Below are 24,083 nucleotides of genomic sequence, written 5' to 3'. Positions count from 1 at the left end.
GACTGGTGCCTCAGCTCTCCCAGTTGCAGCTGAGCTGTGCTTAACATCCTGTGCATGACAAAGACCCATCTGACCCGGTCAGCACGATCTCCTTAAAAGAGCCAGGACCAAGTCCCAACTCATCACCGCACCCATCTTCAACACCACCACCCTGCCCCTTTGCTCACCAGCTCGCTCGCTGAGGGCCATCCTGATTGTCCTGCAGTGTAAAGAATTTAGGAACGTCAGAGTGAACGAGGGTTGGAGCTGTGGCCGGAGCCAGTCACTATCTTCTACACACTGCTGCCTTTAAACTGCCGGCTGCCTCCCTGCCCTGATTACATCAGGTGTCTATTTCCAGTCCTTTAAGTTCTAAAACCAGTGGATGACCTACTTAATTTAAGTATCAACCTTTAGCTTCCACTTTCTAAATAGTTCGGTTTTAAATCATATACTTCTTAATAACTCTTCTGTGGCAGTGGCTCTTAGAACCAATAAGAGGTGTGGGGGAAGCCAACACGCGAAGACCTCTGATGAGATTCGTGAGACTCAACTCAGAAAAATGTGTATAACACACGTATCCAAACACTTTTGTCTGTGATGCAGGTAATGTTAGCTTGCCAACACACAAAACACGTGTATGATGTATGGGTACATGAATCTGTATTAAAAGAATAAGTGCTTGCATGAGGGTGGTAAACACCGAATTCATGATAGTAACTAGTGCTGGAGAACAGGTGAGGGAAGCCTCAGCTGCACCCATGTCAACTCCTTGAAAAGAGTCTGAAGCAAACATAGCCCAATGCTAATATCTGATAAAGCTGAGTGGTAATTTTATTATTTTCTATGTTTGTTTATGTGCTTGAAATAGCTTGTGATTAATACAAAATATTTTAGGAACCTTTTCAATAAAATTACAGTTTTTCCCTTTTTCCTTCCTTCTGAATGCCTATCCTCAGATAACAAGCTGTATATAGCCTTCAATGTTTTCGACGATGAATCGACCTGCTGGACCTATCAGGAGGGAATCCTGTCAGTGAAAGTAACAAGAAAAGGATCTGTCATTAGTACACTTGACGCCGATTGGTTGGAGCTAACGACATTTTATTATAAGCAAGGCTTGTCTTTAATTGATTCTTTTCTGTGCTGGGAAACATCTAAAGGTAAGTTTTAAATTAAGATACATCGATATCTAAAACATTGACCTTGTGTTAGAGTTGGTGGAAATGTTTTTGCCTGTTAAGTTCTGTGGCTAAAAGGACAGATATCATTCCTCAGGAAATAGTTCCAATTCTTAAACAGGTACGTAGCTTTAACTTAAAAACTTAACCATCCTGTGTGGTATAATTCTAACATAATGTTGGCTGTCAGGTCGTAACTGTCAGGACCCGACAAACCATTGTGTGATCGGCTAGCGGGAGTTTCCAAACACGACGCACGACCACAACCCAGTCAGGAGGCTCACAGTGGCAGTGGACAATTGCTATCCAAATCTATTACGCTGTCCCAGTTTTGGACACTACCTGCCTGATTCCTACTGTCCTTTGGCTGGAAAAATAATTCTTGGTTCAGAAAATGATATTGATCCCATATTTATTTCTGCCTTCCCCCATCTCGCATCTGTCTCTAACCTTCCTCTTTGAGCTACAATGGAATCTACAATCATTCATCTATATCACAAAAACAAAAAACAAACAAAACTTTCTGAAAATGGCTTTCTAGAGAAAGTGGTTTTAAAAAGAGATTAGTGATAACCAAAAGAAAAGAAAAATAGATAGGAAACTGCAAACATGGAAGGACGGGCATGATGAAAACCAGAACAATGGAGGCCCAACACGATGCGGCTGGAGCAAAGGGTGGGCGGGCCAGACGCCGTCTCCATGTACTTTGTTGTTGTTGAATCCGTCTGGTGGCAACTTCACTAGCACAACCAAAGGCTTCAGGTGAATATCTTAAGTCATCAAGAGTCATGTTCCAGCCCTGGCTGTTGTGGCTCAGTGGATTGAGCGCCAACCTGTGAACCAAAGGGTGGGCGGTTCCATTCCCAGTCAGGGCACGTAGATCCTTTTAACGAGCAACCAAGAGCAAGGATGGAGCTCACTGAAACACCCAGGAATACGGCACCTTGCATAATGCTTGGCACATAGCAGGTGCTCGATAAATACATTTTAGTTAGTTTGTTTTTTTTAATCATTGGAAACTTCTCCCAAGTTCATCTAACAGGAAGATCATGGGTTTTAAGATCAGACAGACCGGGGTTTCAATCCTGTGCTCTCCACTGACTAGCTGTGTGATCTGAAGAAGTTAGCTGAGCTGACTGAGCCCCAGTTTCCTCAAAGCGGGATAAAAGTACTGCTGCTTCAACGCATAGAAGCAGAGACCAAAGGGATGCTTACCAGAAGGCAGGGGTTGGGGGAGGGTAAAAGAGGTGGAGGGGAACACAGTCAACTATAGTGATCAGTTTACATGGTGACAGGTGGTTACTGGAATTAGTGGGGTGATCACACTGTAAGGGATAAAAATGTCAAATCACTACATTGTACACCCAAAACTAATATAACCTATATATGATTGTATACCAACTGTACTTAAATAAATTAAAATCTAAAAATGCTCCTACTTTACTGTTGTGAGAATCCAGTAAGATGTAGTATGTGCAAAGGGACGCCCACGGTGCCTGGCCCCCCCGCAGAGTTCGTTTTCTGAGGTTGATTTTCCCTCCTGGCACTCATTATGGGCAGTTACAGCGCTTCCAGCGTGGATCCCCTCTTCAGAGGTCGGTTCATGCTTCACATTTCTCTCCCATCCTCCCTCCCTCCTTCCTCATCTCCCCCCAGCTCTCTCTCCTCCTTCCCTCCAGAGAGTCGAAGTTGGAGCCATTTCAAATGTCGGTTTGTGACTAACTGCTGAAGGAAAAACAAAAAATACTCCTTTCACAATCTCTCTCAGGCCTTTGCCTGCAGAAAACAAAATTAGCCACAGCAGTTGCCAGTTAGAGGCTCTGTAGGGCTTTTGTTCTTAAAGCCTCAGAAGCTATTTAGAGAGCCCGGGGGAGAACCTCTGCCAGCAGCTCTGGAAGGCCTCACTAGACAGACATCTGACATTGCAGAGCCTGCCTAGCCCATGACGGCCACCTCGGTCTGCGGTCAGGAGATTGGGTGTGTCACTCAGGACTTCCCTGGGAGTATACAGGGAAGCTGCAGAGGGGAAATTGTGACCAAGGCCTCTGTCCCTGTGAGAAGCAAGTCAGGAGGAAACAGGGCTGCACTGGGCGCTTTGTGCTGGGATAGTGATGGCTGACTTCTAAAGTACATGGGGACAATGCATGTTTTGTTTTGTCTTGCTTCCGTCCTCTCCCAATATATTGTCAGAAGTCACCCCACCACAAGGAGTTCAAGTACAAAACCAGACATGGCTCAGAAATTTAAATATCTTATTCCACACATCTTGTTTCATAAAACACCTTCTTCCAGAAAGAGAGAAGAAAAAAGTTTTCGAACATAATCTCCTTGGGCAGGTCATGGAAAAGTTGTAAGGTCTGTGCAGTTCTTCTTCAGTGCCCTTTCTCAACCTCCCTCAATGCCTTTTCTGCTTGGAAAAGGCCCATGGGGATGGGCCTGTGGCCCTTTTGCAGCCCGAGGGCTCCCACTGCCATGGCCTCCTGTACCTGACCTTCAGCATTGCTAGGCCTTTCGCAACCAGTCCCCAGCTGGATGCAGTGCACACTTACCTGGGGCTGGCACTGAGACAAAGCACGTGGCCCTACCAGAACATACGGAGATTCAGCCGGCAGCTGACATGGGGTGAGACAGGCAGCTTTGCCCACTGCTACAAAACACACATACACACCTCCCCAGCCTACAACGCCCCCGTCATCCTCGGAGCAGAGTCTCCTCCCACCTTTCATATATACCCACATCTTAAGAGTATATTTTAATTCTTTATGAATTCTTTTCAGACGTCACTTGATATCCAGGCCAATCCCTTCGCCCCTATAAAATGCTCATGTGGAACTGGAGGGAGATCTGTCAGAATGAGCAGTGGGTAGAGGAATGACATTGGAACAGGTATTTCTTCACTTCATATGTATGTATAGGCCAGGCCCTGGGTTTCCAATGAGCAAAATGGATGTCTTCCCTGCTCTCAAGGAGCTAGCCATACGGCATCAGGCAGTAGCAGATATCACAACATGTATTTAATTTCAAAACTGAGAAAAGCGTTGTGATGTTATCCAACAGGATATTGTAATGAGAGTAACAAGGAAGAACCCACGAAGTGGTCGGGAGGTCTCGTCTGGTGGGGTAACAATCCCACTGAGACTGGAAGGCTGGAAAGGAGCCAGCCAGGGGAGCCAGAGGTAGACAGTTCTCGGCACAGGAATCGCCCCCAAATGGACGAAAACTCTAGGGCAGGAAAGAGGAGCTGGGAAGAGGGCTCTGTGCCTGGAGAGAGAACGGCTCTAGACATGGTGGGAGAGGTGAGCAGCAGCCCCTCCCTGCAGAGCCTTATAACAGAAATAATGCAACAGACTTAACATGTATTTGCACCTACTATGCGCCAGCATTGTCCTAAGCCCTTTACATTTATTAGCTCCTTTAATTCCCACAGCAACGTTATAAGGTAGGTATGATTATTCCCCTTTTACAGATGAGGAAAGTAAGGCACCGAGCTATTAAATAAGTGCCCCTGTTCACACAACTCGAGACGGGAGGGGGCACCTGGGTAAGTGCATGCTCTTAATTTGCTGTCCTGTCAGGGCTTTTATTCTGAGTAGTCATTCATTAAAAGTGTAGAGAAGCAGTTAGGGTCTGCATATTTAAAAGCCCCTCGTTGGCCTCATTTGGGGAGGTGGGCCCCAGAAGGCGAGAGTGGAAGTGGGGAGGCTATTACGAGGCTGTTGCAGTGGTCCACGCAGAGAAGATGGCGGAGACGAAGAGAAGTAGGTTGGCATTTGTTCTGGAGACAGATGGGCATGAACGAAATTCAGAGACAGAGGTCCCATCTGTGCTTGACCTCCATTTCTCAGAGATGGTCCTGGGCCCATCTCTGCGCAGTTTAATGCCGAAAATGACACGTGGACCAAAACTACTGAAATGGAGTATTACCCTCTTTCGCACTTACAGGAGTGCCAATGTCGTGTGTAGCCGAGTGACTGTGCAAGAACTCCTGCCCGGACACGTGAACTCCTCCCTGGGAACCCTTTAAGCTTGCGTTCTCAAACCAGGGTCCAGGCGCCCTCAGGGTGCACAGCCTTGTGCCAGGGAGTACACAGGTCGCAGGGTAAACTTCCTCTTAGACTGTCAGTATTGCTTTAAGAGGGCAGAGGGGAGAACATTACTTCTTTACATACTATGAATATGTTTGAAAGGAATGCAGAGTTTGCGTGGATTTTTGAGATGCAGCATTAGACCTTACAGAAACTTTCTGCCTGCCATGAACCACTGCAAACTGTACCTGGAGACCACCCTTCCTCCCCACAAGTGTTCTTTCCTTTGCTATGGTGGTATTTGGCTTTTAAAAAAATGTTTTTTGGAGAAACAGTAGGTAAACGCTTTGTGACTTTTTCATAGGGGGCACACATGGAAAATGGCAACATTGTAGGGCACGCGGTGTTAAGTGGATAAAGCTGCTCTGGGCAGGAGGGGGCGCCTACGTCTTGTCACACCTGTATCTGTTTCTCACACACTAATGGGCGCAGGCACAAGGTGGGAAGTTCTGAAATAGGTAATGTTAACGGTGACACCACTGGGAGACAGTTATTAAGTAATTGTTTGGATTTATCACCTTACCCATTACCTGGAAGATTTAACACACCAAACTCCCAAATAGTCACTCTCCACGAGACCTTCCCGGCCACCCCCCTGGCTGCACTTCTGTTAGTACTCTCTCCTGGGAAGTGTAAGTCAGCTACGGCTCTGGCTCTGGGGACCAGCGTGAGCCTGAAGCGGGCCAGCCCGGGGTCCTGGGGGCTCTAAAGTGAGAAGGGTGGACTTTGGTTTTCAACTTAAATGTAACATACGTATAAACAGTGCATTAATCTTATGTGCCCAGCTGCTCAAGATACAGAACATTCCTTGTACGTCAATTATATCCCAATAAAGCTGAGGAAAGCATGTCTATTATATCTCAATAAACCTGGGGAAGAAAGAAATGCAAAAACAAAAACAAAAAAGGCACAGGACATTTCCAACATCCCAGAAAGGCCTCCTCGTGACCCTTTCCAGTCACTCCCTCCCTCCCAGAGAGGTCCACTGTTCAGACTGCCATCCCATAGATCAACTTCGCCTGCTCTTGAACTTGACATAGGTTCAAGTATAAAGTATGTAATCTGTTATGTCTTCATATATGGCTTCTTCTGCTGAACATAGTATCTCTGAAATGCATTGATGTTGCTGCTGAGCAGTAAGTTTTCTTTTTTATTCTCATTATTGCATTCTGTAAGTCTACCACACTTTCTTTTAAACTAGAAGTCAAGAAGTACTAGGAAACCCCAACACTGAGAACAAGAAAACAGATGCAGAGACATAAAACCTATGGGTCTCACATTATACTGTACAATCCCAAAGTAAATAGATTAGAAATAACCGTGTTGTTACCAGAAATATAAAATTATTTTTAAAATTCATATCCCCCCATTCTAAAAAGGACTTAGGACATATGCATCTATTTTTAAAGATGATACAGTGATACCTTGCACTTACAATCAGAAAGAGATTTGATTCTTCCAGTCATTCTGGTGTGACAGTCAAGTGCATTTAACGGAAATGGAGTGTATACTGTAATTAGAAGACCATCTCCAACTAGTAAATTAAACTTCATTGGTTCCTGGAAACCACTCTGAACACTGTAAATTCTTCATGATATTCTGCCTGAACTGTAAGTGATGTGAAAATAATAATATAATGACTTTCTCTTAAGGTTTATCGTCTGTTCATAAAAATTAAAACTAAATGTTATATTAAAGTTATGTTTGTCTTTTTTATATTTAAGGTTAGTAGCTTATTTGAAAACTTTGTAGGTTTTTTTATCTGGATAATTGTCAACCAGGGAAACTTTGATGTGACATTTCACCATATAAAAACCAAAATATTTAACCACATGTGACCATGGGAAAATCGTCTCCTCTTGCAAAATTGGAGACAAAAGAACTTCCATAGAATCAGTGTAGTTTTGGCCAGATGGTTGTTGTCAGCTATTCAAGAAAATGTCAAAGAGGCCCTCCCTTAAAACTTCCTTCCCAGCAGGAATTCTTTTGACAATGACTTCTGTTAGGAATCTTCCTGTCACCGTTCTTTTTTTTAAGAATCACTGAAGTAAAGAATTGTTCTGTGTTTATACTTTTTGAAGTAATCTTACCTCACATTAGTTTTAATATCACACCTGTAAATTTCAAGGATTAACATTGTTGATGTTGTTTCTCTTAATGGTGTAATTAACATGCACACAACATATAGATCAGAAACCAAAGTCCAAGATGATGCTATTTCCAGACGCTTTTGAGCCTTAGGAAATCCACTTGCCTCTCACTGTGTGATGTTCTTTTATCGTGTTTTTGTTATTGTCGCGTTCATGTTTACAATTTGATTTTAATTCAGTGAAGTATAAAGCTGTCTTGACCTTTGGAAAAATAAATAAATAACCCGTCAAAGAGGAGGAGGAGGATGTTATTGACTGAGCCATAACAAGTGTTCATTAACGTGTATGTTTTTCTCTGTGCTTCCTACAAGGGTTATTGAAGGATTTAGATGATCTTAAGAAACACTCAGTATTTACAACTCTTCTTAATTGTATCCTTTTCCTCACAGGAGACCATTTGCCTAAATCTTTGGAAGGATTCTTTATCTATGAAGAAGAAGGTTCTGGAGTTCCAGGTTCCAGTAGAAAAGGAAATGATGCCATCGTAGTAGAACAATGGACTGTTATTGAGGTAAACTGCAGTTTTCTGACAATTTTGCTTTACTTTTATATTTAGTTTTACATGTAAAAAGTTCTTCCTGTCTAACACGGCGAAGTCTCCTTCTAACGCGTTTGTGCAGTGCTCAGAATTCCTCACAGATGCGCGAACAGCCTTCTTTCAGATTTGTGAACGCTGCGTTACCCAGTGTCCTAGGACAGCAAAACAATTATCTCTACGGAAGTAGCAGTATATTCCCAAAGACTGGCATTCTAACCTAAACAAAGGCTCTGGCTCTGCTCCCTTTACACAATGCCATGAAAACTGGGTGAAAGTGAAAAAACGCACTCAATAACCAGTACTTTATCTCCACGCAGCCCACGTGACTGACTTTTTACCTTGTGAACCGTCAAAGGCAAAAATATCCAGGAGGTGTCTCTGTCTCACCCGGGAATGCGCACACACAGCGTCCTTCCCAGTGGGAGATGCCACCGCTGCTGACGTGCGCTGAGTGCTCTGAGTGACCTGTGGGCCAGCCCCTGAGGGGTGCAGCCTGCCTTCAGGCGCGCGGTGGTGTGTGTGAGGCCTGGCTGACAGGCTCTTCTCTGGACACTGTTGCCTTTCTGGTCTTACAAAGGTTAGAGACGTGGCCCATTTTTCAAAGAAACTAGAAATCCCATTGAGAGGCATACACAGGATCTGAAGGAAGAGGTAAAGCTCCAAGTAAAAATCAAGTCCAGTTCTAAGCTCAAAAAAAAAAAAAATCAACAGCAGTTCCAAGCACCTCTGACCTTTCACTCCCCGGTCCCCAGTCGCTACACGGGTGTCTCCAAGGTATGGCCTGTGAACCACTTAGATCCGAGTCCCCTAGGGAGCTTATTTAAAATGCAGATTCCACCCCCATTAGCTTGTGATGCCAGAACAAGACCAAGGCAACAAGACCCAGGCAAGCCCAAACTTGGGAGAACAGATGGGAACCTGTCTCCGCTCTGATCCCCAGTGTCTCTACCTCGGTTCAAGGGTTAGAAGGCAGCAGGTAGCAGAAAACGCAACCCAGGAAGGCTGCACCCCAGTGAAATTGTACTTAATGGAGGGTAAACTCCCCTCTTCAGAACACAGTCCACCCTTCATTGTAATCGCTTGTGTAGCTGGTTGTCTTTGCCATGGGACTGTGGGCTCTTCTGCTTATTCCCGCAGGGCTGTGAAATCAAGACGGATTACGGCCCCCTGCTGCACACGCTGGCGGAGTTTGGGTGGCTGCTGACGAACGTGTTGCCTACACCTATACTGAGACACGACAGGTAGTGCCGATGTATCCTTACACATTCTCTTTTAATTCTAAAATATAGTTCCTTTTTAGGTAATTCAACTTAAGTGCCTATTTAATGCCTACAAAAAGCATTTCACTGAACCTTCTAATCTGATTTCATGGGTCTTGGACATCAGCAAATCTAATCCCCTTGAGTTATCTACGTACAAACTATTCCGGCTCCTTCCCAAGGTCATGCAAGTTCACCAGGCAAGCCACAGCAGGCAAGCCACGGGAGGCTCAGGGCTGCTTCTGCATGAACTCAAGATGCTCGTTCTTCCCTAGAGTGAAAATTCAGTCCATATAAATCTGCAAACAGAGAAGCACAGCCCACTCTGCAGGGTCCATGGTCCTGCTCCTCCACTCTGCACGGGCAAAGCTGCCCTCGCCCAGAGAAGCCCTAGAGAGGCCAGGATGGAGCGGGCAGCACTTCCACCTGCGTCCATCCCTGGAGCAGGGGCTTGTTAGCTGTTTCCACTGAAACAAATGCCTATGTTAGAATTAAAATATCAACACTTCACTAATACCAACTTTTCCTTTTCTCCTTTTACTAATTATCCCTATTTCCTTTCCTGAGAAGGAAAAATTAAGTTGTACTTTTTTTGAGAGAGAGAGATCAATTAAATCTGTACAGAGTGTTCTCCCATTCCCTGGACTCAGAGATGTCCCTTCTACCCTATTTGGCATCCAGAGAAGGACTGACTGTGGGGCTGTCTGTCTGGGCCAGGGACTACCTGCAGAGGACACCACAGGCCCACCCACGCTTCCTTTCTCGCAGAATCAATAGTAGTTTAACATTCTGAGTAATTGTCATGTGTAGCTGAGGAAGACAACTCCTTCCTCAGCCTCATCCACCTTTTCTGGTGTTTCCAATTTAGCAACTTACCAGTATCCCAAGGTACCCGCAAACTTTAGCAAAAATTTGATTGAGAACCTGACCAGTGTGGCTCATTTGGTTGGGTGACATCCCACAAAACCAAAGGTCACCAGTTCGATTCCTAGTCAGGGCATAAGCCTGGGTTGCGGGTGTGGTACCTAGTCAGGGCTCTTACAAGAAGCGACTGATCAATGTTTCTCTCTCACATCAATGTTTCTCTCCCTCTCTTCCTCCCTCTCTTCCCTTCTCTCTAAAAATAAATAAGATCTTTAAAAAACATTCGGTTGCCATGGCTTTATAATAAAGCCTCACCCTCTTCAGATGGGGAGAGGGATAAAGGTGAGCACAGAGTTAATGTGCTGAAGCTCTAACAGGAAGGGTTAGAAGTAAGCAAAGCAACTCATCTGCTTTTCTTCTCAGAGATCCGTTGGTAACTTCTCAAACTGTGAGTGACAACTCCCTAAAGCATTATTTCCCATCTTTTTAAAATCCGTGGCATACCCACCAGACCACAGTACAGCGGTAATTTTCAGGATTTTGTCTTCAGACCAAGCAACGTGAATCCCCTGGGGAGCCCACCGTGGTGGACAATCAGGAGCTTTGAGGGTGGAACCCGTGAATCCGCATCTCACAAGCTCCTGAAGCTTATTAACACTCAGAATAACTTGGGCATTTGGTCTTCTCACCTTTTTGGCAGTTCTCCTAGGTGCATAATGTAGGGCAGGGGTGTCAAACTCATTTTCCCTGGGGGGCCACATCAGCTTCGTGGTTGCCTTCAAAGGGCTGAATGTAATGTCAACTCCTTAACAGTTAAGGAGTAGTTACATTTACACAGTCCTAAAATTATTTCAGCCCTTTGAAGGCAACCACGAGGCTGATGTGGCCCCCGGTGAAAATGAGTTTGACAACCCTAATGTAGGGTGTCATTTAGCCTGTGATAGTAATCCTTCCTAAAAGTGCTCCAGTTCTGAGCCTTTCATATTCCTTTTCCTCAATGAAAAGCGTATTTATCATTCCTCCCTTGCATCCACTCAGGGCTTCGGCTCCCATGAGTCTAAATATTTCCTGAAGTGACATGAATGACTGGCTGGGCACTAGATTAAACAAAGCCCAGTGGGCTGGATGCTAAGCTGTGAACACTGGCTGGAACTTCTTAAGCATCTCCTGCTCCTGGTTGGTTTGGTAATGCGCACAGACTGAGACCAAAGGTGGGAAGGGAGAGGTGTCAAGGATGTGAAGGGGGAGAGGGGCCTGGGGCCGCACTCATCTTAACCATCTGGTCCTGCATGACAAACTACATAAAGTTACAGGCTGTCCCCAGGTATGAGGGGGCCACTCAAGTGAGGGGTAGCCACCAAGGCACTGTGGGGTCACAGTGGACCTTCCAGGCCGCCCCCATGGAAGCTCGTCTTCATGTGTAATTAAAACAGCAAAGGGGCTAGTGCTGGGCTGCTCTTTGAACTACTGATCATGACAGCAAAATATTGGACACAATATAAATGTCTGTCAGTAGAAACTGTCTAAATAAATTATGGACTATTCATACAATAGAATAATATGAAGCTGATTTGAAAATAAGAATGTAGATCTATAGATATATTGTCATAGAAGTCTCTGTTGATAATTGTTGAGTTTTAAAAAAAGGTTTCAAGTCAATTTTATAGGACAATACAAATTTTTTAAAGTCTATACATTTTGAATGTATCTAGCAAAACTCTGAAAGGCTACATAGAAATTCTAGTGACTTCCGGCCAAGATGGAAGGTAGGTAGACACACTGTGCCTCCTCATACAACCAAAAGGACAACAACAAATTTAAAAACAAAAAACAACCAGAACTGACAGAAAATTGAACTGTATGGAAGCCTGACAACCAAGGAGTTAAAGAACATTAATACAGACCAGTAGGATGGGCAGAGATGGGCAGCTGGGTGGAGAGGACTTGAGGCAAGGCGGCGGCTGGCCAACCCAGCGAGGTGGAGGTTGGTGGAGCGGGCTGTCCCACATTTGAGTGTGGATAAACCGGGAGGAACAACTGGGGAGCAAGACAGACCACGCAAGCCAGAGTTCCAGCACGGGGAAATAAAGCCTCAAAGCCTCTGATTGAAAACACCTGTGGGGGTTGCTGCAGCAAGTGAAACTCCCAGCCTCACAGGAGAGTTCATTGGAGAGACCCACAGGGGCCTAGAACATACACAAACCCACCCTCCTGGGGAATCAGCACCAGAAGGGCCCAATTTACTTGTGGGTAGTGGGGGGGGTGGGGGGGTAGTGACTGAAAGCCCGCTGAGAGCTGAACAAGTGGAACTGTTCCCACTCAGACCCCTCTCCTCATACAAATGCCACGACGCAGCGACGTGGATTGCCTCGCTCTGGCAAAAACCTAAGGCTCCGCCCCTTATGACATAACAGGTGCACTGAGACAAAGAAATATGGCCCTAATGAAAGAAGAGATCAAAGAAGAAATACAGAGAAAATACAACTAAGTGATGAAGAGATAGCCAACCTATCAGATGCAGGGTTCAAAACACTGGTAATCAGGATGCTCACAGAAATGGTTGAGTATGGTCACAAAATAGAGGAAAAAGTGAAGGCTATGAGAAGTGAAATAAAGAAAAATATACCGGGAACCAACAGTGAAGGGAAGGAAACCAGGACTCAAATCAACGATTTGGAACAGAAGGAATAAATAAGCATTCACTGGAACAGAATGAAGAAACAAGAATTCAAAAAAATGAGGAGAGGCTTAGGAACCTCCAGGACAACCTTAAACATCCCAACATCTGAATCATAGGGGTGCCAGAAGGAGAAGAGGAAGAGCGAGAAATGGAAAACTTATTTGAAAACATAATGAAAGAGAACTTCCCCAACCTGGCCAAGGAAATAGACTTCCAGGAAGTCCAGGAAGCTCAGACAGTCCCAAAGAAGTTGGACTCAAGGAAGCACACACCAAAGCACATCAAAATTACATTACCCAAAATTAAAGATAAGGACAAAATCTTAAAAGCAACAAGAGAAAAGGAGACAGTTACTTACAAAGGAGACAATTACTTATGGAAACTTAGGTTCCCATAAGACTATCAGCTCATTTCTCAAAAGAACACTTGCAAGCAAGAAGGGGATGGAAAGAAGTATTCAAAGTCATGAAAGGCAAGGACCTACATCCAAGATTACTCTATCCAGCAAAGCTATCATTTAGAATGGAACAGCAGATAAAGTGCTTCCCAGATAAGGTCAAGTTAAAGGAGTTCATCATCGCCAAGCCCTTATTATATGAAATGTTAAAGGGACTTATCTAAGAAAAAGAAGATGACCAAAAATATGAACAGTAAAATGACAACAAACTCACAACTATCAACAACCAAACATGAAACAAAAACAAAAGCAAACTAAGCAAACAACTAGAACAGGAACAGAATCACAGAAATGGAGATCACAAGGAGGATTATCAGTGGGGAAGGGGGGGGAAGGGGGAAAAGGTACAGGAAATAAGTAGCATAAATGGTAGGTAGAAAATAGACAGGGGGAGGTTAAGAATAGTACAGGAAATGTAGAAGCCAAAAACTTATATGTACGACCCATGGACATGAACTAAGGGGTGAGGGGAATGAGGGTGGGAGGGGGTGTGCAGGGCAGAGAGGAATAAAGGGGGGAAAATGGGACAACTGTAATAGCATAATCAATGAAATATATGTAATATATTATATATAATGTATTAAATACTATGTTTATATAATATACATTAAAATACAATATGTTGTATTGTATTGATAATAAAATATATTATGTATATTATATTGACAATATAATATATATATTAGTTTGCTAGGACTTCCATAACCACAGACTTGGTGGTTTAATATTTATCATTCTGTTTTTCATTTTTAAAGTTCGACTTGTTTATTTTTTAAATCTGCTCAGTCATTAATTATAGTCTTTTATTCTTCAATCACATTTTTATTCATTTGTTTTATTTCTCTAAACATTTAACTCTTTATTTTGTATCCTCTATGTGTTAATTTAACAACTGAAGTATGTGGGGATTTGTTTTCTTAAATAGGGGGGTGGCACATGATTATTAAATTGCTATTATTTACATATTAAATGTAATTTATTGTATTTTATATGTATTCAACATTTGATTATAAAAACAACACATTTTTTAAAGAAAAAGCAAAAAATATTCCCATCGAACACTTTCCATTTTCTGCAACCCTAGCAGCACCCCCAGGAGTCAGCTCCTTCTCCTTCTGAGCCCTTTGTGGGCGGACCTGATGCTTGGCAATCCTCACGTTTCCCTCGGCACCTCACCTAGAACGCTGGACTGAGTAGGTGTCCCACACACGCTGTTGTGTTTGAGTTTCTATAAAAGAAGCTATAACTATCAGTGAGACAACTGTGCTTAGAAATTAAAGGAACACTCTTCATTATTCATCAAAGAATTTAAATAAAGTGTTTTTTTATGGCAAAGCTTAAAAAAAAGAAAATTCTAGTGAGTGGTTAGTTCTTGAAATTATGAGTAAGGGAAGGGGGAAGAAGGGATTTCTACTTGTTCTTTATATGTTTTTTATGATTTTGCTTTTTTATAAGTAATACATGTTTATTCTGTGATTTTTAAAAAGAAAAGTTTTTTAAAGCAAAGAATCAAGTAATAAAAAGATGTGACTCCGTATATAGTGTCTTCCCTGATGTAGCTGGTTGAGCTTGCATTCAGCAGGTCACCAGGGCCTTGCATTCAGGTTGGAACAGGTCAAGTTTACATGTCATGTAGTATGATATAGTAACTACCAAGGGCTATAGGTTTCATAGAAGTATTAAAAACAAGAGAGTCCAGACTGCCAACATTAGATGAAATCTTCAAATAGTGAAGAGATTAAAAGGCAGGATCACCATTTAGCAGAACCCCATTTAGGAATCTGCTCTTGACACTGGGTAGAAGGTAGTAAAAAACGTATTTTACCAGTAATTGCCCTTATGCAACAAGGTACACTAGAACACGCCATGTGAACTGTTCTTTCGTATTCTGGGGACATTTTGTAATACTGATGTTTACTTTGTTCCTTTACATTTTGTAATCTGGGCCCTTCCAAGTGCCTGCAAGGTAGACAATATAGGATGGAGGTTAAGGTCATTGTGATGTGATAACAGGGAGTGTTGGTAAAACCTGTTTATCCTCTGCCTTTTGATTCTTGTTCAGACATGCTGTCCCTGTGACGGCCACATGCTGGTCTTAGCTGCTTCAGTGCACACAGAGACAGGGCTGATTGTCAGCCCTGAAAACAAAAGTAGCACGTGCGGTTTGCCTTGCTCTAGGTGGACGATAGAGCCTGGAAGTTTTTAGTTTCTGAAACTAGAAGAATGGTCCATTTTAACTACGAATCTCATTTTAATTAGTTTCACCATTAACTAGCTGTTCTGACATTGGGAAGTCACCCAACCTCTTTAGGTCTCAGTATCCTCGTCTGAACAATGACACAATAATATCAACTTTACTGGATTGTCACAATGATTGAGCAAGATAATACATGCGAAGTACCTATGCAGGACCTATGCCTAGTAGGCTAGTAAATGAAAGCTCTTATGTGGGACCTAATCCTTCGGCAGAACCCAAGTCCCTAAGGAGTTGAAAACAACTCGGCAAGGATGATAACTTGGCCTGTTCTAAATCATGGTATTTTAGAAAATGTAAGCAGTGTAGTTCACTGTAACAAAATCAGCACTGAGGATCACAAGCCAGGAAAAGAAACAGAAATAAACAACAGCACTACGAAGACATATGCTTCACATGTATGGTCACGCCCAAGTGAGCATCTGTCATGGCCCTTCTTTTGGAGCCCACGTGTCTGGAAACAGAGCTCAGAACCACTGCCAGTGAAAACTTTCCTCCTTACTGTGTTTTCTCTTATACAATAGTGTCTTAAACAATTTAAACTTTTTCCTTCTCTTCTATCACATAAGCCATAACTTAAATGGTCTATTCATAAGGTACTTTCCCCTTATTTCTTTCATTACTCAAATATACCCCATCATCAGATTGCATCAGGGTATTTTCCCTGTGTTTCTAGGTTAAGGTTGTTGCTTCATTATCCTAGGCAATACCGCACCACTGATGTTTAAAGCTGTATTACCGCGGAAACATCGCAATGTGGTCATTTGATATCACTACACTGTTCCAAGATTACTGTTTTCAGCCCTGAAAGCATCCCTGAATCCCTTTTTAATCGTTGTCACTATATAATTATACGAATGGGCCGAATTTCTTCTTTTTCAAAAAATTAAGGTGAAAATTGACAATCTCTTTAGAGCAAATCTGGTAGAGGATCAAATTAGCCAAACTAGCATCTAACATTGCTAACCTTAAAATAGTCACAGGAACAAGCCCTTGCTGCTATGGCTCAGTAGATTGAGTGCCAGCCTGTGAACCAAAGGGTTGCTGGTTCGATTCCCAGTCAGAGCACATGCCTAGGTTGTGGGCCAGGTCCCCAGTAGGGTGTGGGGGTTGAGCGAGAGGCAACCACACATTGATGTTTCTCTCCTCTCATTCTCCCTCCCTTCCCCTCTGTCTAAAAATAAACAAATGAAACCTTTAAAAAATAGTCATAGGAACAAAATGGAAGTTGGAGCCAAAGTTCCCTCTGTTTGACCCTCCCCTCTCCCCAAATAATAATAGGGGAGGGAGAAAACAATGTGCATTTTAACAAGAATCTAAGGTGATTCTAATGCACCTTCATAACACTGAATGATAACCTTAGTGTTAAGAGAAAAAGCATGTTAGAATCAAGCAGATACTTTACTGAGAATATAAAAGCCTGGTCCTTACTAGGGTACAACAATGAGTAACAAAAACAGAAAATTATCTCCTCATGTTACAGAGCAAGGGGGGTGGATGTTCACGATAAATTATTACAGAAAGGATTCCCCCTTTCTGTCTCTGGAGGTTCCTTCCCCCACGCCCACCTGCCAGGTTCGAAATGCCCACCACCAGAGGAAAGACGTCTCTCAATGCCAGAGACTGGTGAAAAGGAAAGGAATTGTTTATTTAAAAGTTACACAAACTTAGAATAATGACCTAATGTCTTCAATAAGATACTAAAGTCCTTTAGAATACCCACAGATGCACAGTCCTTCCCTCTCCCTGTGCCCAGTCCGGGGTACCGTGTCTCAGGAAAGGAAGTAGAAGTCCGTGATTCAGGCTCCCAGCACCATCAGCTGTGTGGCTGCTGTAATCTCCAGTTAATCCAAAGCCATGTGGCACCTTCTCATGGCCCAGCAGCAAGAGTCCTCTCTCCCCTTTCTTCCTGGCAAAGTCTCTCCTGCTGCCTAAGCCGCGTGGCAAAAAGAAGCACTCCAAAACCACGTGGTCCTCTCTACTCTCCTTCAGAACCCCGTGGTCCTTTTCCCCACTTCAGAACCACATGGACCTCTATCTATCTACTTGCTTCAGAGCCTCGTGGTTCTCCCATTTACTTCAGAGCTGCGTGGTCTACTCCTTCTTTCAGAGCCGCATGGTCTCCTCCCCATTTACTTTGGAGCCGCGTGGTCTCCTCTCTATTTACTTCAGAGCCGCATGATCTACTCTTTTCTCCCCCAAAACCTTGTGGTCCTCCCCCTTCTATGGCTGCCATGCCTAGGTTTAAATCCCAACACCCATCTTCCTTTGCAGCCCCATTTCCGACTCCTCCTACAGTCAGCTACACCTGCCAGCATCCCCGTATTCTTCCAGCTTTACTGGGCTGCCATAGTAAGTCTGGGCAGGTGTGGCCCCATGGCATGGAGCCAATCATCTCCAAGCTCTCCCACAGGCCCTGTAACCAGGGGGAGTTACTTCCCAGTCCCATCCTGGGTGGAATTTGGTCCCATCCCCCTGGCTCAAAGCATGGCCACAGCTACTTAACACATCCATGAAACCAGTTAAAGGTTATAGATATGTTAAATGACTGTGCCAGGGGTTAGCTGCAAAGCTCTTGCTACCCAAAACAGCTCTGAATGGCCCTGTTCCATGTGTCCCACCCTCCTTGGCTCAGGCCTGTGGGGGTGAGGACATCCTATACACATTTTTCTAATATTTCCTGGACACCCTGAGTCTTGGACCCCATCACAAATCCCTTCTTGGGGCCCTCCTCTTGGCTGCACCCTGCTTCACTCACTGTGATTCAGCCCCATTCCCCTCTTCTGTTTCCTGCAGCCCCTTCAAAAAGGGCTCCCCGGCCTTGGCCCCACAGCCCAGAAGCACCAGAAGTCTCTGTAGTTATTTGAGACACTTAAGTGCACCGATCATTTCCTCTAAATCCTGGAGTGACAGCCAGCCGAAGCGGGAGTTGCATATTTACATACAGTCGAGGGAGAGGCTAGGGTTTCACACGTGGCCCTTCTTGGGCACTTCTCTTGCCTGATTTAAGTTCTGTGCAAACAGTGTTGTGTAATTCCACTGCGACCTAAACTCACAGTGATCTTGCCGTGAGCAGTATTTTGATGAGGCCACCTTTTTTAAAACAGTCCATTTACCTACTATATATACTTCCAGTAATCACTCTTCCTCATCCGAACTTAAATTGTTGGCATTTTGTCAGGGGGAGGAGTTGGGAGGAGCTATATTGGGTAGCGGCCTTCTGTCTTTCACACGCACATACGAATACCTGAGAAACAAATTAGGGCCACAAGGCAAAGGAACTTTAAAACTAAATGTGTAGCCAGCTACAAGGATGCAACCTAGAATTGAATTTTATAATTTTGCTTTTAAAAAGTTAATTTTTATTTCCCAGTTGCAATCATTAAGCCATGGCAAATAAATAATGTACAAGATGATGTAAAACTAATCAGGAAATATAAATTAACATGACATTCTGTTCCCTCTAGCATAATGGAGAAGTCATAACTAAAGCTTTTGGTAAGAGTGTTTTTATTTCACAAGTGACTAGGCAGTTGCAGATAAACCGCTCATTGGAAACCAGCTCAGTTGTGTTCAACTTGACTCACACTCTTGCATTTTATTTTACGCAGAATGTTTCTTCAGTTCAACTCAAATATTTATTGAGTGCCTGGTGTGCACAGGCAATATTTTACCCACTCTAGGGACAGACTCTGGCTTCCAGGAACTCATAATCTGCTTGGAGAGAAAACACAGTCACAAATAACTGATTTGGAGCAGACCGTGAGTCCCGCAGTGGGGGTTAGAGCAAGAGTTCTCAATAAGGGGATATCATCCCAAGGGGTGAAAATTAGTTATGGTGGGCTGAGGAAATGGTACATATCACAATGGTTCGTGATCCTGCAAAAAGTTCACAGTGCATAAATAGACACACCGCATATCTTAGGTATTAAATTTTAACGGGGGGAGAGGGGAGGCGGGGAGAGGAATGAAGGGGAGATATCTAAAAAGGCTCCCTGAGGAAGCAATAGTGAAAAAAGAGCTGAGTGTAAGGCAGGCGAATATGGTGGAGGACAGAGGAGAGCAGGCCCGTGAAGGCTACCATGCCTTACTGTAAAAGAACAGAGCTTCCAAAAGCGTCTTAGGGAGGAGAGTATTCCCAGTGGCAGGTAGGGCAGACCCGAAGGAGTAAATAGCCTTCATCTCACTGGTCTGTGTACAGCGGCTCCGGGGAACACCGCACAGCGAAGGCTTCTGAGGCTGGAGCCCTGTGCAGCAGAACAAGAACGAGGTGATCCATTAGAGAGATGCCTGCTGTGCGCACAGAGCGTGGAAGTGGAAGTATTTCCACCTCTGGCAAGATACTTCCTCTCTCCAGCAACCTTAAGCAAAAAGCACCCGGGAAAGTGCAGGATATAGTCAAGGAAAAGTGAGTGCAGGTAAATGAATTCTTAAAAACCTCTCCTAATTCGAAACCCATAGAACTCAAGACTGATTTTCCCAAAACAATAAGTGCGAGAGGGAAGGGGACATTGTTATCAGATGTAAATCTGCAACCATTCTCCTACATGTCACCATTACATATGCAGTACTTAGCACCATTTTTGTTGAATAAAACACACATACAGAAATGCATCAAATACAAATGTGCGTAATTGCAAACACTGGACAAGACACAGAACGTCGCCGGCGTTTTAGAAGCGACCCATGTATTCCCCAGCACACCCACTCCTTCCCTCCGAGGTGACATTATCCCAACTGGAAGACAGGCACCTCCTCGCTTTACCTAACAGTTTCACCACTTACGTTTACACCCCTAAACAATGCAATTGTTTTGTCTGTTTAAATTTTATGAAAATGGAAATATATATTCCTTTCCGTGTTGGTTCCTTCATTTAGCATTGTTCGTAAGACTTGTCCATGTTGCTGTGTGCGGCGGTTCATTCACTCTCTCTGCGACTGGTGGTGTGGGCGCCCCACCCCGGAGTCGGCTCCGCCCAGCGACGCCGCCCTGACTGCGAGCGGGGCTCCCAGCCCGCAAGGGGTTTCTCAGGGGTGCGGACTAGAAGTGGGATTGCTAGGTCAGAGATCATCTCTAGCTTTATTAGAGAGGTGCCACTCTTTCCCAGGGGGATGTTGGAGTTTACACTCTCGTGAGCAGAACATGAGCGTTCCCACTGCTCCCCCAAAAGTATTGTCAGACATGCAAACGCTGCCACTTTGGGAAGTGCGCACAAACTATGAGCCCAGAGTGGTTTTAGTCTGTATTCACCAAGTTCTACTAAAAGGAGTCGCATTTTCATAGGTTTATCGGCCATTTGGATTTTTTTTTTGTAAAGTACCTATTTAAACCTTTTGCCCACATTTAAAATTGTGTTTATAAGGGTTTTTTTTTAATATACTGGATATGAGGTCTTTATTTGTTACATGTGTTGCAATTAATTATCTTTCTTAATTCTGTGACTTGTCTTTTTACTCTTTACGATGTCTTTTGATTAACAGAAGTTTTTAATTTAAAAAAAAAGCAAATGTACCTTTTTGCTATATTGTTTAAGCAATCTTTTCTTTACAAAAGTAACTAGGGGAGGGGATTACTGAATTATTTTTATATTTCAGTATAACAAGAAATTTTAATATTCCAAATTAACATAAAATTCTCTAAGCTATAGTTATTACAGGCTGGAGTTTCTGAAGAACACGTGGTGTGGGGGAAAGGAACAGTTAGAGCCTAAAATATCATACTAAATGTCAATGAACTTGATAGATGTAGAAAGACCTAGGAAGCCTTTTATCTCTCCTGCAAGCTTTTGCTCACTTGCTAGGATTTTTTTAAAGCATGTTCTCTGGCATTAATATATTACCACAGAAATCAAATGACCACTTACTCATAAAGTCTTTGATTCTTCAAATAGTTACTGAGCACCATCTTGAAAGGGACTTCCTGCTACTTAACATAGAAGGTGTGGAGAGGAGAGGGCAAACTCCTCAGGGAGCTTAGACGTGGAGGAGGGAAATGTATCCCAGTGGCCCTGTGAGCTGGTAAAAGGATTAAGCTCCATCCAAGGGATCCATAGGAGCCCCCAAAAGGGGGTGCTCCTCTCGAGTTGAGTGATCATTGAAAGCTTTCTGAAGGCAGTCACACTTGAAATGAACCTCAAAAGATGGGCAGGCTGAGAAGAGGCAGGGGTGGCGGCAGGACATCCCCGGGGGAAGAATGCCGCAAACAGAAACTTAGCCTGGGTTGAGGGGACAGTTCCCACCAAACAAGCAAAGGTGACCTGGGTTCTTATGTTTTAAAGACTGTAGACTGTCTCCCTGCTCCCCATAAACTCTAGGTACTCCAGCTCTGTTTCATAGATGCTTGAAATCAGAAGCAATATTAGACCAAGCAGACTTTCACGTTATCCTTGTAACTTCCAGAAAAAAATAATTTTAAAATTTAAGTATCACCACAGACATTATCAGACTCTGAGAGAATTACTTTCTACTTTTCTTGCTTGTTTCTTTTTATAACTGAATTCTTGGGGGAAGGTTTTTAAGGCAGAGATTTCAATGTTTCATGTTTAATGTGGAGCTCGATACCACAGATCATGAACTTGCTCCCATCCCCCTTCCTCTGCCACACGACCACCAGCACGTGCCTGTAAGATCTGTTCACATAGTCCAACTGGCCCAGGAAAAATCAGTGCTTGTTTTTATTTTCTTCTTTATTCTCCACTGCAACCTTGAATTGTAATGCTAAATTTGGGAGATGCTACAGACAAAACTGGACTTTGCAAAACAGTCTACACCTACCCACGTATTACAGTTTTCCAGTCAGAATGGAATTAATCTAGGCCCCCTCCGTCCCTGCACTCGGGGCTTTACGGACTTCATTCCGCACTTGCTGTAGAGAGAGGTGCTGTGGAGAGGGTGGGCACTGAGCTGACCAAGACAAAACACTTAGAACTCTGGGTCTCGATTTCCTTATCCATAAAATGAGGGGAAATGTCTTCTCTGTGCACTCTAAAGGATTATCATAACCCTGGCTGGTGTGGCTCAGTGGATTGAGTGCCACCTTGTGAACCAAAGGGTCGCCGGTTCCATTCCCAGTCAGGGCACATGCCTGGGTTGTGGGCCAGGTCCCTTGTTGGGGTAGCATGAGAAGCTTTCTCTCCCTTGCCTTCTCCTTCCGTTCTCCCTCTCTTCCCCTCTCTCTAAAATAAATAAACAAAATCTTTAAAAATAATAATAATAAGGACTATCATAAGAAACAAATGCTAGTTTACATGGAAAGTACTCAGTACACGAAAAGCACTACACAAGATGAAGTTACTGTTTTTAGTTTTATCCATGAGATCTTCTGTTATTCGGAAGCCCCCAGCTGGGGACCTGGCCCGCAACCCAGGCATGTGCCCTGACTGGGAATCGAACTAGCGACCTTTCAGATCGCAGGCCAGTGCTCAACCTTCTGAGCCACACCAGCCAAAGCCAGGTTTTTTCTTGATAGTCTGTTAATACCATTGCAAAACCCTCTCCCGTCAACAACACTTACATATAGTCTTCTTCTTGTTTCCTTATGAAATACATGGAAGAAGAAAAGGGAGGGAGGGAGAAACCGTTATTGAGCATCTGCTGTGCCCAGGGTGTGCTCTAATACTTTGCACCCACTATCTCACTGTTATCGTCAGAACCATCTCTGTTTTACAGAAAAGAAACAGGAGGCTCAGAACCTTCGGGTGACTAGCTCGGTGTCACTTAGCTAGCAAGCAGCAGAGCTGGGATGCAAACCCAGAATCCATCTGATTCTAAAGCCGTTCTTGCTGTTTCCCTCACGTGGACTGCCTCTCTGAGCAACGCATCAAGGGAAATGATGTGTCCGACACTTTGTAGCATAAAGCTGTAGAGCTGGTTGAACCCATTTCCTTCTGCATCTGGAGCTTTTTGGATGACAATTTCTGCAGGAAGAGGAGATGCAGGCCTTGTCCTCTGAGAGCGTCCGGGTTGTTTGAAGCACTCTCTAGTCCCCTAATGACCTCAGCAGTTAAATCCTTTCAGAAGCTTGTGCTGCTGGGCAAATGCAGGGTGGGGCAAAATAGGATTACAGTTGTTTGTATAGAAAATAATACAATAATTAATAAATAATAATGCAAGAATAAGCTGTTTCATGTCCTCACAACTGTAAACCTACTCTGCCCCATCCTCTGTTCTGTCCCAGCTCAGTAAATACAAGGACCTCAGGAGCCTCAGAGACTGTGAGGGACTCTCGTGCCCTTACAGACAGCTGTTGCTCTGTGAGGCTTCAGACCTCTTGCCCTCAGTTCTATCATGATGAGAGTCTCCAAACCAAAAGGGATTCCACATCTTGCAGAGGTTCTGAAAATAGCTGGACCTATTTTCAATCAGAATGGTCCTCAGAAAATGAGGACATAGAGGTCTCAGGCATATTTCAAACTGACGACCTGGCTCTAAGGACCTCCCAAGTTGTGGGAAGATGCTGACCTTCCAAAGTTTTATGTGGGCATCTGGAGACAGACCTGAGACAGTCAGCCGTTGAGAGGCCGTCTGCACGTTTACCGTCTCACCCTGTTGGTAAAGGCGGAGAAGCCTGCTCTAGGACACACGGCACCTCCCAGGGCGTTCAGACTTGCCCCGCCCTGTGAATGCTTCAGCACCAC

The 24,083-nt window shown here is 43.9% G+C and overlaps 1 protein-coding gene across 2 annotated transcripts in view; it reads left to right on the top strand.

The window, feature by feature from the left end:
- The window catches only part of RFTN2 (raftlin family member 2), a 63,707-nt gene that overhangs the window by 24,186 nt on the left and 15,438 nt on the right, over positions 1-24,083 (top strand). For both annotated transcript variants that reach the window (XM_045198426.3, XM_024564275.4), the window contains 3 exons: positions 939-1,142; positions 7,785-7,906; positions 9,071-9,174. In XM_045198426.3, coding sequence (XP_045054361.1) covers positions 939-1,142; positions 7,785-7,906; positions 9,071-9,174 — 430 coding nt within the window. The remainder of the gene's footprint in view (positions 1-938; positions 1,143-7,784; positions 7,907-9,070; positions 9,175-24,083) is intronic.

Source organism: Desmodus rotundus, chromosome 2 (genome assembly GCF_022682495.2).
Source record: "Desmodus rotundus isolate HL8 chromosome 2, HLdesRot8A.1, whole genome shotgun sequence".
In the NCBI taxonomy this organism is placed as follows: domain Eukaryota; kingdom Metazoa; phylum Chordata; class Mammalia; order Chiroptera; family Phyllostomidae; genus Desmodus; species Desmodus rotundus.
The sequence above is the reverse complement of the archived record's forward strand: the minus strand, read 5'-3'. Positions and strand labels throughout refer to the sequence as shown.